At 47.7% G+C, this 12,344-nt stretch overlaps 1 protein-coding gene across 1 annotated transcript; it reads left to right on the top strand.

The window, feature by feature from the left end:
• On the top strand, nt 3,129-6,347 carry LOC8077162 (probable serine/threonine-protein kinase At1g01540). The gene is made up of 7 exons (XM_021447062.1): nt 3,129-4,026; nt 4,115-4,219; nt 4,333-4,455; nt 4,544-4,714; nt 4,822-4,951; nt 5,065-5,274; nt 5,867-6,347. The coding sequence occupies exons 1-7, from the start codon at nt 3,344-3,346 to the stop codon at nt 6,014-6,016; spliced, it is 1,572 nt and encodes a 523-aa protein (XP_021302737.1). The 5' UTR covers nt 3,129-3,343; the 3' UTR covers nt 6,017-6,347.

The following is a 12,344-nucleotide window of genomic DNA, read 5'->3' as shown; positions in this document are numbered from 1 at the left end:
GTCCAACTGAGCCACATCCCTCGCGCAGGAGCTGAAGGGCGACTGAAGCGAATTAAGCGGAGGTGGACAATGGATGAATCAATGATGGCGGACGAGATTAGTCCTCTGATCGATCCATCACAATTACTGCTCATCTTTAGTACACTGTCTGCTTAGATCTAGTAATACCGTGGGGATCTAATCTATCCGTGATTCTGAAAGGAAATAAAAAAGAAGGAATTTATTGAGAGCCATTCCGAGAGACACCGTATCCGGTTACGTATAGGACAACAGATCGTACGTAGACGGGGGGCCATATCTTTCGCGGTCGAAAGGACGGTAGGTACGTCCTCGCCCGCTGATAATGGCAATGCCGGGCGAACGGGACGAGCTACATACCAGCTGTAGATACATACGGAGTAGTACAGGAACACACCACATTCCTTTCCGAATTGGCGAGAAGCTATTAAGCAGGTGTTTTCCATTGGGCAGAAATGCATGGGTGATTTGCTCATTCGAATCCGATCGATCATTTGCCCCTTAATTAATTAATTCACCCTATGATCGTAGAGAGAGCTAGTAATAAGCAGGCTATTGGGAGAAAACTATATAATCAGCCACTTGTGCTCCTACCCACACTCATTGCAAAACACTAAGCACTGCCGAGAGTCGTCGGAATCTTGCCACCGACGCGACCTCCATTTCTCCTGTCGCCTCACTCACTCATCGCTCCAGACATGGAGCTCAATTTGTAGGGCTCTCTCTTTGTGCTGTGTGTGGTAGACATGCATCGGCATGATGCATCATGCACGCTAGAGATGCGTGCTGGAACGACAGCGCTACTCATTCGGCGTCATTTCGCATCACCGCTCTGCACCAAAACTGTCGGCAAACTGGGGAATGCGACGCGCGTCCGGTTCGCCCTTTCTCTCCCCTTCATTTATTTACCACAAAAATATTACATGGTGGATTATGCGGAGGGAGGCTTTGTTTAGTGTGTGAAAAAAAATAGATTTGACTACTACAACATTTTTTTATTTGTACATGAACTAACTAAGTTTAAAAGATTTGTCTCGTAAATTATAAACAAATTATATAATTAACTAATTTTATCTATATTCTATATATACGTTTAAAGATTCAATGTAACGGAAAATCTTTTTTTTTTAAATTAAATAAGGCCAGTCAAGTTTGGGCGAAAACGTATATATGGCCTTGTTTAGTTCCCAAAAAATTTTGCAAAATTTTTCAGATTTCCCGTCACATCGAATCTTTAGACACATGCATGAAGTATTAAATATAGATAAAAATAAAAACTAATTACACAGTTTGGTCGAAATTGACGAGACGAATCTTTTGAGTCTAGTTAGTCTATGATTGGACAATATTTGTCAAATACAAACGAAAAAGCTACAGTGTCGATTTTGCAAAATATTTTAAAACTAAACTAGGCCTATATGTATGCGATCGTTGTACCAAAAGTCGTATAGGAGACAGTGGCGGAGAAGGAACAGCCTGTTCTCCATTTGCGCCGTGGCAGTGGCAGTAGTGGCCACAGTAGCACAGTGCTACAGTACAGTATATCGTATCCGTAGGCACCGCCATGCGTATGCATGTATTGCCCGCATCGCAGGGCTTTGCGCGCATTATTAGCATCGCACGAGAGTATAGGACCAAATAGCCAAATGCTTCTGATGAATTGGCCACTCGTTGCGTTGCGTTGCGTTGCGTTGGTTACTATCTTGTCCATGGGACCGTACCGGTACGCGTATAAATATGCCAACTAACATAACGCCGTACTCTCGGTGTCATCGGTCCCCTTGCACTAATCGCATTCTATACTATACAAAAAGTTACAAGTAGATTGAAGCCAGAAAATGAGAAATCTATACTCGTTTATCTACTAAATATTCTAGCTATTTAATAATATTTTTCTCTTATGATAAAATAAATAAATAGTCATAGCTTTTGAGCCAAGCAAATATCCTCATATCGGAAAATATCAATGGAGATTAGAAAAGCTAAGCAAATATACTCATATCGGAAAATAGCAATGGAGATTATCGCAGGCTGGCAGAGTGACAGTGTACTGAAGCTTTGTTTAGTTCTAAAAAATTTCGTTTTTGGCTACTGTAGCACTTTCGTTTTTATTTGAGAAACATTGTCCAAACAAAAAAGTTACTAGACTCAAAAGATTAATCTCACACATTACAGGTAAACTATATAATTAGTTTTTATTTTTATTTATATTAAATGTTCCATACATGCGATTAAAGATTCGATGTGACAGGGAATCTTAAAAATCTTTGGGAACCAAACAAGGCCTGAATAGTGTAGGGTAAACACTAGCACGCAGTCACTTCTACGAAAAGAGGTGAAGCCTCTTGGTGTCGACGTGTCGTGCCGTCGCGCAATGAAAACTTTTTGGCAAATCCACCACGCCTTTTGCCATTTTGCCCAGCTGAAGCCAAAAGTCAGAACAGTAGGCAGTTTAGAGAGTCCAGAGATGCCCTGCAAATCGCTCGCGCTTGGACCTTGGACCAGAGAAAGGTCGTCGTCGTCGATGCTCGGAGCCGAAGAGGCCCTTACATCCGTCCGATCTGCCCATGGACGGTCCAGATCAAGTTGGAGAAATCGATGCGGACAACAACATCACCAACCGGCCTTGATTAGTTCTCAAAAAATTTTGCAAAATTTTTCAGATTCCCCGTCACATCAAATCTTTAGACGCATGCATGAAGTATTAAATATAGATGAAAATAAAAACTAATTGCACAGTTTGGTCGGAATTGACGAGACAAATCTTTTGAGTCTAGTTAGTACATAATTGGATAATATTTGTCAAATACAAACGAAAGTGATACTATTTCTATTTTGCAAAAAATTTTGAAACTAAACAATGCCCTATACTACTATACCCGACGTCCCTACTATACTACAGTTGCAGCCAGTTAATTCGAGCTTTTAATCATCTCAGATCCTCGGTTCTGACTTCTGAGCATGGCTTAATTACTCCAGGCTAGTTTAACCAAAGATCCGCCTGTCAGACGGGCCCACACGCACAGAAACAGACAACCTTCCGCTGCCCAGCTCAACTCCCCCGGGCCCACATGAAAGGCCTCGGCGTCCTGTATCATCTCGTGCTCTCGCAGTCGCAGCCCCAGGCTCCTTCGCCAGTCGTCACTAGTGACCAGACCAGTGAGCTAGCGAGGAGTGACGGTACCATGCAGCTGTAGCAAGCGAGGAGGAGCCTGGGTGGTTGGTAGGAGTAGCGCCAAGTGCTGTGCGCGCGCCCGGGCAGCAGGCAGCGACGGCGGCGAGCATCAGGAAGGAGCAGCAGCACCGCCGGCCTCCTCCGGCAGCAATGTCGCCTCCTCCGCCCCCGCCGCCGCTGCTGCGGAACGAGCTGTCCCGCAGGACGGCGGTACTGGGCCTGCGCCTGTGGGTGCTGGTGGGCATCGCCGTCGGGGCCGCCTTCGTGCTGCTTCTCGTGCTCATCTCCCTCCACCTCGCCGCGGCGCGGCGGAGGCGGCCGCGGAAGGGCGTCGCGCACGCGCACGCGGCCGTGCCCGGAGCAGCGCCGCTGTCCCCGTCCACTATCCCGCCCGTGTCCAAGGAGATCCAGGAGGTGGCCGTCCACGTCGGCTCGCTCCGCCACTACCTCGAGATGGGCCACGCGTTCCTCAAGGACGGCGGCGGCGGCGCGCAGGTGGCGCAGCACCACGACGGCGACGGCGGGTCCGTGGCGCACGGGTCGCAGCGCGTGCACATCGAGGCCGGCAAGGGACACCGCATGGTCGCGTACGCCGACGCCGGCGGGGAGGTCGGTCCCGTGGCGTCCGACGTGTCGGCGGCGGCGGCCGCCGTCGTGGGCCCCGAGGTGTCGCACCTCGGCTGGGGCCACTGGTACACGCTGCGCGAGCTGGAGGAGGCCACCGCCGCGTTCGCCCCCGAGCACGTCGTCGGCGAAGGCGGATACGGCATCGTCTACCGCGGCGTCCTCGCCGACGGCTACCAAGTCGCCGTCAAGAACCTCCTCAACAACAGGCACGCATTGCCATTTGCCGATGGCCTCTCCGTTCGGTGGTGTGTGCTATAACTTATTGACCCGCTGCACGTTGGTCGCCGGATGCAGGGGACAAGCCGAGCGGGAGTTCAAGGTGGAGGTGGAGGCCATCGGCCGCGTTCGCCACAAGAATCTGGTCCGCCTACTGGGCTACTGCGCCGAGGGCGCCCAGCGGTAAGTACAGAAAAAACAGAACCGAGCTCTCTGTGCTGCGCATTGATGACGGCTGCATCATAACTGCATTTGCTTCTTGTGGTAATCTGTTCGGCGGTTGCTTGTGTTCTCAGGATACTTGTGTACGAGTACGTCGACAATGGCAACCTCGAGCAGTGGCTGCACGGCGACGTCGGCGCGGTGAGCCCACTCACCTGGGACATCCGGATGAACATCGTGCTCGGCATGGCCAAAGGGTGCAGCCTGAATTTTTTGTTTTCCACACTGCTTTCGATCTGCTCCCTCATGTACTACCTCTGAACATTTTGCATTGGGATGATTCAGGATCACGTACCTGCACGAGGGGCTGGAGCCGAAGGTGGTGCACAGGGACATCAAGTCGAGCAACATCCTGCTGGACAGGAGGTGGAACCCTAAGGTCTCGGACTTCGGCCTCGCCAAGCTCCTGGGCTCAGACAGCAACTACGTCACCACCAGAGTGATGGGAACATTTGGGTGAGGTCCCCTGATGATGAATCATGCATGCATGCTTGATCTTCTTCTTCTTCTTTCCGGGTGAAGTGACTGATGTGAATTCTCAAAATGCTTCTGTTTTTTGGAAGCTATGTGGCACCAGAGTATGCTAGCACAGGTATGCTCAATGAGAGGAGCGACGTGTACAGCTTCGGGATCCTGATAATGGAGATAATCTCCGGTCGAAGCCCCGTCGACTATGCTAGGCCTGTCGGAGAGGTCAGTGTGGTGTTTGTGATTCAATGCAGCGACGAGATCATGCTATGCGCTGCAATGCGAAATGTGCTTCTGAATTTGCCTGAGTTCCTGAATTTTCTGTACTGTTATTACAGGTGAACCTTGTAGAATGGCTCAAGAACAAGGTGACCAACAGGGACTACGAGGCGATCCTGGACCCAAAGCTGCCGGAGAAGCCTTCCTCCAAGGCGCTGAAGAAGGCTCTCTTGGTGGCGCTGAGGTGCGTGGATCCCGATTCGCAGAAACGGCCCAAGATGGGGCATGTCATCCATATGCTTGAGGTCGACGACTTCCCGTATCGAGAGGTGAGCCCTGTTGCTAGTTGCTTCTTAATTACATCTCTATCTATGCCCATATATGAAGTCAATCATGCTACTCATTCGCTCTGAAGAACATACTCTATGCATGCTGAAGTTGATCCCGAGTTACATATGGTGAAACCCGCGCAATTGCCGGTTTTAAAAAAAAATGTGCCCATTACCCTGTCCTACATGAATGCTTCAGTCATGCCTGTCGATATTAAAATGGTGGTACCTTCTGCATCCGGGGTTTAAGAAACATGGACAGCAGGCGCATCATCAGGATTAAAATAGCACAATGTTGCTCTGATTACTTAGCCCTTTGTCTGACGACTGACCAAGTGTAAAAATACTTGTCCGGACAGTGCCTGAACTACCCGTTGGGATGTTTAACTAATCTGTCATCATGAATAACTATCTCAAAGAAAACAATATCACCATCAGGGCCATGTTGTTTTACTGCTACCCATAGGCCCCCTAAACTATTGTTGGTCAGATGCAGAGATTCTTTACTCACTGTTTGTATACTCTATCTACTGCCATGTCCTCTTTGGTGTTTATAGCTCTGCCTGCGTTTGTGCGCGATCTCCTCCTGCAGGATCGTCGATCTCTTCGGCCGGGCAACGGCAGCCCCTTGGAGAAGGCGAGGACGCCGGGGAATCCGGTGGCGGGGTCATGCGACAGCAGCTGCTACGGGGGCAACACGACCACGGCGAGCACGCCGTCCAGATTAGTGCAGGACATGTAGCTGCAACTCTGCTTCGTCGATGTCGTTTTGATCTGGTTCCCCCCTCTGCCTTGTCGACGCTTAACCTTTTCGTGATGGAGTGGTTGCCTTGATAGGTTTTGATTTTGAACTCTACCGTGACTTGACGTAGATTTTGCCGGGTGCCCCAACTGTTTGTATAGCGAACTGCTCTTATCTCAGGCCGTAAGTTCGACTGTTCGTTGATTCGTGTCCTGTTGTAAAAAAAAAAGTGTCCAACTCGGTGTATCTTGTATTCTTGTCTGTCCTCGTAGCTTCACGGGACGAAGCTTGTCTCCGGTAACTTCAATACAGCTAGTCGTTTGCCAAGCAATTTCGAGCAATGTCTCTGTGAACACAAGATTTCGTGTGCATGCTATTTGCTTGCTTGAAACACGCTGACGTTCGGTCGGATCGTGGTTTGGGATTTTGAATGAATTGGACCTTTTGAATTTAGCCACGAGCAAAATGGCAGGCTGGGCCCGGTAGCCTTCGACGCAGGCAACCCACTTCCTGGTCCAGCCCAAAGCCCAGCCCATGCATGTGTTCAAGATTGGACCAAAACCAGCGCTGCCCCGTCTACTCTCGGTCTCGGCGAAGGCGTGGATTCCCCGGCGACGGAGACGGCGACTGCCATCGCATTGATCAGTCGGGCATCCGTTCTGAGCCGTAAAGTTCCTCCAGCCAGCCTTTGTGACAGATCCTGGCGGCGGACGGAGGGGGACAAGAAGCACCTTTCTGCCCTTGGTCGCACTCCGCCGGCAAGATCCAGCTCCGTTACCTGTGTGATCCAGTCTGTACGCATGCAACACTCCCGGCCCCTGGTAGGAGCTCTGACCTTCAAAAGAGGTAGCTGGTGCGCTCGAGAGATCACTTATCTGGGCAATCAGAGCCATTGGAGGCTTGGAGCTCACCTCCCCCACATCGTGAGTGTATAGTAGGGCCGTATGCCGGTTTTGTGGTCACCTGGACCGTATGCCGGCCATTTGATGCGTGCCTGCGCTATCCCGCCATTGCTTCAGCTCCATTTGGTAGGTTGTGTGCTGGCGCCGGTAACAGGTACTTGGAAAAGATTCCAGCTCCGGTGCTTTTTTGGGTCATGTTTTGCCGAGGAACGCACGAACGGATTTTGTAGGACAGGAGGACAAGCTTCAGACGGTTAGAATCAATCAACTCACCAACAGTTTGGATGCATATGTATTGTTCTCGATACATGTGTTTTAGAGTGGATTAGGATGCCTTTCTTTTTTTTTATCAATTGCTAAATCGGACATTCTTCCTTAAATTAGTTTAAGTTCCACTCCAGCACACATGGACTAAGGGTAATACACGTACCCCAAACAAGCCCTAAAGGTGCATATACATACCGTCTCCACCACAAAAAAATATATAACACTAGATTTGAACCAAGTAATTTTTTAAGTTATTCAGGTTTGAAGAATAGTATCACATTTATGTCTTAATATGTTTAATCTGAAAATATGTTCTATGATTAATCTAATAATACTTGTTATATATATATAATAAATATTAGTATTTTTTATTGATTTGATTTGATCCAACTTATTAATTAAATTTTTTTATTCCTAAAAATAAATAGTTACATTCTTTTATGGAAGGGCAAGAATTACATTATTTTCTAATAAGGAAGGAATATGTACATACTCGTTACTGGGCCAGACTATACATATATTGAGACCAAATGTGTGTGGCTGCCCAGGCCAAGCCGTCCTCTCCGTCGTCCCTCCTTGGTCGACCAAGCCGGCCCCTCCCTCCCCAGGCCGAAGCCCACCTAGTCACCAGGCCCACCCAGCTTCTCCTTTCCTCACCCGCCGAGGCCGAAGGGCCCAAGGCCCACGCAGTAACCCTCCCAGCCTCTCAGCCTCTGTGATGGGCTGGACTGCACAAGTGCTCTCCCCCCTTGTTGGCAGTTGGCCCAGTGATGCGCGCAGAAGCAGCATTCTTCTGAGTTCTGACTCGTGGTCTCTATCGGGCATCGGCATTAACTTTGTGTCGCTATTTGGAATTTTTTTTATTTTTAGTCCAAATTTAAAACAAATTCCAAATTTAGGCCGGTTATGAAATTTTTTTCAAAACTAGGCCGTTTGGCCCGGCACCATGCATGGCGGGGCAAATACACTGCACCCCGCCATGCATGGTGGCGGGGTAGGGCTGCCACGTGGCCGCTGCATGGCACTGCTCGGCTGACGTGGGTTGACGTGGACCCCGCCGTGGATCATGGCGGGGTATGCCCGCGCCCTACATAGCCGACCGAGCGCCCACCTCTTCTCATTTCTCTCCCTCTCTCACCCCGAGGGTCTCTCTTTCTCTACCTCTCTCACACCCGAGCGTCGCTCTTCTCCAGTGGCCCTCCCCGTCGTCCTTCACCCCCATTGCCCCTCCTCGGCGCCCCTCCCCGTTGCGGCCGGCCGTTCCCGGTCGTTTTCCCGGCCACCCCTCGTAGAAGGTAAATTTCTTACAACCTTTACGTTTCCATAGTTTAGTTAAGTTCATTTGTTTAGTTTTAATATGTTTAGTAAATCTCTTGTTACGTTAGTTTGTTTAGTAATATGGTTTGTGTTGAATTATTTTCGCGTTTTTAGATGGAGGACTCGTATCGTGAGTCGATTTGGCGAAAAAGGGTCGTTCTAGAGAGTTGTACCCCGATATGTCTTGCAAGGATGCCCCCGTGCCTCCCGAGAAACCTATTCCTAACTGTGATTGTGGACATCCGGCACACGTGAGCCAGTCGAGACATCCAGATACCGCGGCACGTTGCTTCTATACATGTTATAGTTGTAGCGTAAGTCACTGTGCCCTCTGTTTTTCTTATTGGTTTTTTATGTTTTTATTCCCAATGAGACAATTGAAACTCTTTTGATACGTCGTTGTCCTTATCTACAAGACCCAATATACGGCGAGCAAGGTACCGAGCCATCAACTGGGGATGATACCGTTTGCCCTTGTTAGTCTGGCATCTGTGGGGCTGCTCCACTAAAGTTACCTTCCACTTCCCATCACTCGACCGTTTCCGTGCATTCAACTTCCACGAGCACGGGAAACCTGCCTTGCATACTATATGGAATTTTACCTCCTTGTCGGAATGCCGAACCGTGTAGGGCCTATGATGATACACAACATAGTCCTGAAGGAACAACTTCATCTCAGACATCGTATTGAAAAGCATTCCCTTCATGAGTATTAAATTTTGATGGTTGTACAATGATTCCTTACGTATCTGCAAACCCGTGTCACAAACCGCCATATGCGACATGCTGACATCCATATAATTTAGAACACCGGTAAAGGGCAAGCTAGCCTCCCTCAGCTGTGTAAGCTCTGCCGATGTGTAAGAGGATGGTGCAACGTAATGTTCCGCCTCCCTAACCCGGCCCCATCTTTCATATTCCTCTCCATCACCTGGATACCCTGTGGCTAAATTGCCCTGAGTCTGCATTGCATGAAGTACCTCAAGCGGCACTTCTGAGGGCATGCCACAAACCGGTGCACACATGGCAGGTGAACCTCCTTCCTCATTTTCTGATTCGTCAGAATGAGAGCAAACATCATCACCAATCATTTCATCCTCTGCCGCCTCATTCTCCTCCTGTTCAAACTCGTCTACATCAAAATCATTGCTTATATGACCAACTGGAGGAGAATGAACCCGCTCCTACGTCCAATTACCATCCAAGTCCTTACTCTCCATAGTTTGTTAGACCTGCACACTACAATCTCCTTGAGCACCACCGTCATCGAAGGACGGCTCCTCATTCTCAACATTCTCCAACACCAACTCAGCCATGCCGACATTCGAACCTTGGATGACCCTATTGTATCGGGACCACTCAGCTTGGTTGCACAAGTTCATCATCACATAGTGTGCCCTATTCTTTCCAACATCAAACCTACCCTTTAGTGTGAAAGCATCGCCAAACTTCAAACTCAAACGGTCACATAGATCGCTGAAACTAGGGGGGCCATCAAACCATTCCACTTCCTCAAACATATCCTCAAACTGACAATCCTCTCTCCTAACACTTCCTCCGTAAAAAACTCTTACACCGTAATCCATCTACAAAACGATTTGACATTCGATAATTAACTAACAAATATGGTAGTACTAAATACTAAATAACTAACTAAATTCTTAACTAATTCTGACATAACCAACTAACTTACTAACTAATTACTACATAACTAACTAACTAACTTACTAATTAATTTATTACCTCTACTAATATAAACTAACTAACTCAAAATAGTGTACCTTCGAGCAATTTAACTAATTTTTTTAACTAACTAGTAATGTAACTAAAATTTAAATAACTAGCAATTTAACTAAAATTTAACTAACTAACTAAATAACTAATAATAATCGTTAAATAACTAACTAGCAATTTAACTAAAAAAAATTTAAAAATACCTTCGAGCGGCCGAGGAAGGGGGCAGCGCCTCCAAGGCCGAGACGGCCTCCGAGCGGCCGAGGGGGCAGCGCCTCCAAGGTTGCGGGCGGCCGCCCCAACCACGCACGGCCACCGGCGGCGCGGGGCGCGGCGGGCCGGGGTGGGGTGCGGCGCGGCGTGGCGGCGGTGGGCGGGCGTGGGGAGCGGCTGCGGGTGAGGGCTGGGCGCGGCGTGAGAAACAACAGAGAAAGGAGTGGGCCGTTTTGTCAGGGAGCACCCCGCTATGATGCGCGGTGGGGTTTCCTAACCCGCCATGATGCGTGGCGGGGTACACTTTGCCACGTACCCCGCCACGTGTCTACCACGTCAGGTGGACCATCCGGCTTCGGTACACGTGTGCAGCCCTACTCCGCCACCATGCATGGCGGGGTGCAGTGAATTTGCCCCGCCATGCATAGTGGCGGGGCCAAACGGTCTAGTTTTTGAATTTTTTTTTCGTAACCGAGCCAATTTGGGCTAAAAAAATCGCTATTTGCAACGATTTGCCGCGTTGGTGCGGTACCCAACTTGTCCGCGTGTCCAGTGCTCTGATGATAGTGGAATGGATATTGGATATCGATTGCACAGGCGGCGGCGGAGGCGGGTAAGTTAGGTCTTGTTTAGTTTGGAAAAGTTTTTGAATTTTGATATTGTAGCGCTTTCGCTTCGAAATGTGGAGAACTGGACCGTGTCGGTAAGATCTAGGACCTTGTTCCAAACTCTAAAATAGACTCTACTGGTTAGAAAAATAATAAAACAATAATAACATGTACATACTACATAGCATTCCAATAAATCAAGAATTAATTGTACATATTCGATCCTTGGTAGCCTCTACGCTCTTCGGTCATGTGCGGATGGCGCTTCAATCACTCGGCATCGGCTTGCTTGATTGGGAAGATGAAGATGCTTCAATATAACAAAATACAAACGTACTTCAATACAAGAATTTAAAGAACATAATAAAAGCATAAAAAACAAATCAAAGGAGATAAAATCCAATTTTAAGAAAATATCGATCTATATGTATTGTGGGGAAAAAAGGTGTTCGTGTTTGTCGATCTACCTAGTCAAGTCTACTGTCCACTTAGACAGAGGAAGGGGATGCCTCAAATTGTGAGGTTAAAATTGGTTGACACTTACTCCCATGTCTCAAAATAATTAACTTTTTAGAAAATTTTAGGCAGATTAAGGATGATGGCGAAAGACACATGTATTCCTATCTCATTTCCTTTCCCAAGGAGATCTCTTTGATTGCACCGGTGATTAGTTTCCGCCATTAGGAGACAATGTCCCATGTTTTTGTAAAATGTGTTTTCTTGATAAATTATAGACCTTGGGCTGGTTTGGTTTGGCCCTGCTAAAGTTTACTTAGCTAAATGGTTTAGTCCTATGTAGTCACTCCAAAGTGACTAGATAGGACTAAAGGTCATTTGGTCCCATTTAGTCATAGTGTTTGGGTAAAACGTGATTAAATGATACTAAAATTAGCTAGCTAAACTTTAGCAACCTAAACTAAGTTATTATCGGGTGGAGAGAGTTAGATGCTAAGTAGCATAGTGATGTCAAGTGGTATATTAGATTATACCAACATCAATGCAAGGAAACAGAAAAAAAAACATAACCATTTAACGTATTATGGTCGACATCAATAATGAAACCACAATCAAACGGAAGTAAGACAGGTGTTTCAGTATCATATTTGGCTTGAGACCGTAGCTGGAGGCCACAACATTAGTTGGGCAAAAAAAAATGTAATTCACATAGCTAACAATAGCATCTAACGTAACAATGACAGAAATATGCCAATAAGCCATCAATCACTAATATGACAATTAAAATTCAATGGCACACCAAGAGGACAGTAGCTGTGACAAATACGAGGT

The sequence above is a fragment of the Sorghum bicolor genome, chromosome 9 (assembly GCF_000003195.3).
Source record: "Sorghum bicolor cultivar BTx623 chromosome 9, Sorghum_bicolor_NCBIv3, whole genome shotgun sequence".
NCBI classification, from domain to species: domain Eukaryota; kingdom Viridiplantae; phylum Streptophyta; class Magnoliopsida; order Poales; family Poaceae; genus Sorghum; species Sorghum bicolor.
Note: the sequence above shows the minus strand (reverse complement) of the source record. Positions and strands in the feature narration are given on the sequence as shown.

What these genes read in the sequence shown, in the direction of transcription:
- LOC8077162 (XM_021447062.1), top strand. Translation starts at nt 3,344, where the DNA reads ATGTCGCCTCCTCCGCCCCCGCCGCCGCTGCTGCGGAACGAGCTGTCC. An exon ending in AAGAACCTCCTCAACAACAG is followed by an intron (nt 4,027 to 4,114) that starts GCACGCATTGCC and finishes CGCCGGATGCAG; the next exon opens with GGGACAAGCCGAGCGGGAGT. An exon ending in AGAGTGATGGGAACATTTGG is followed by an intron (nt 4,715 to 4,821) that starts GTGAGGTCCCCT and finishes GTTTTTTGGAAG; the next exon opens with CTATGTGGCACCAGAGTATG.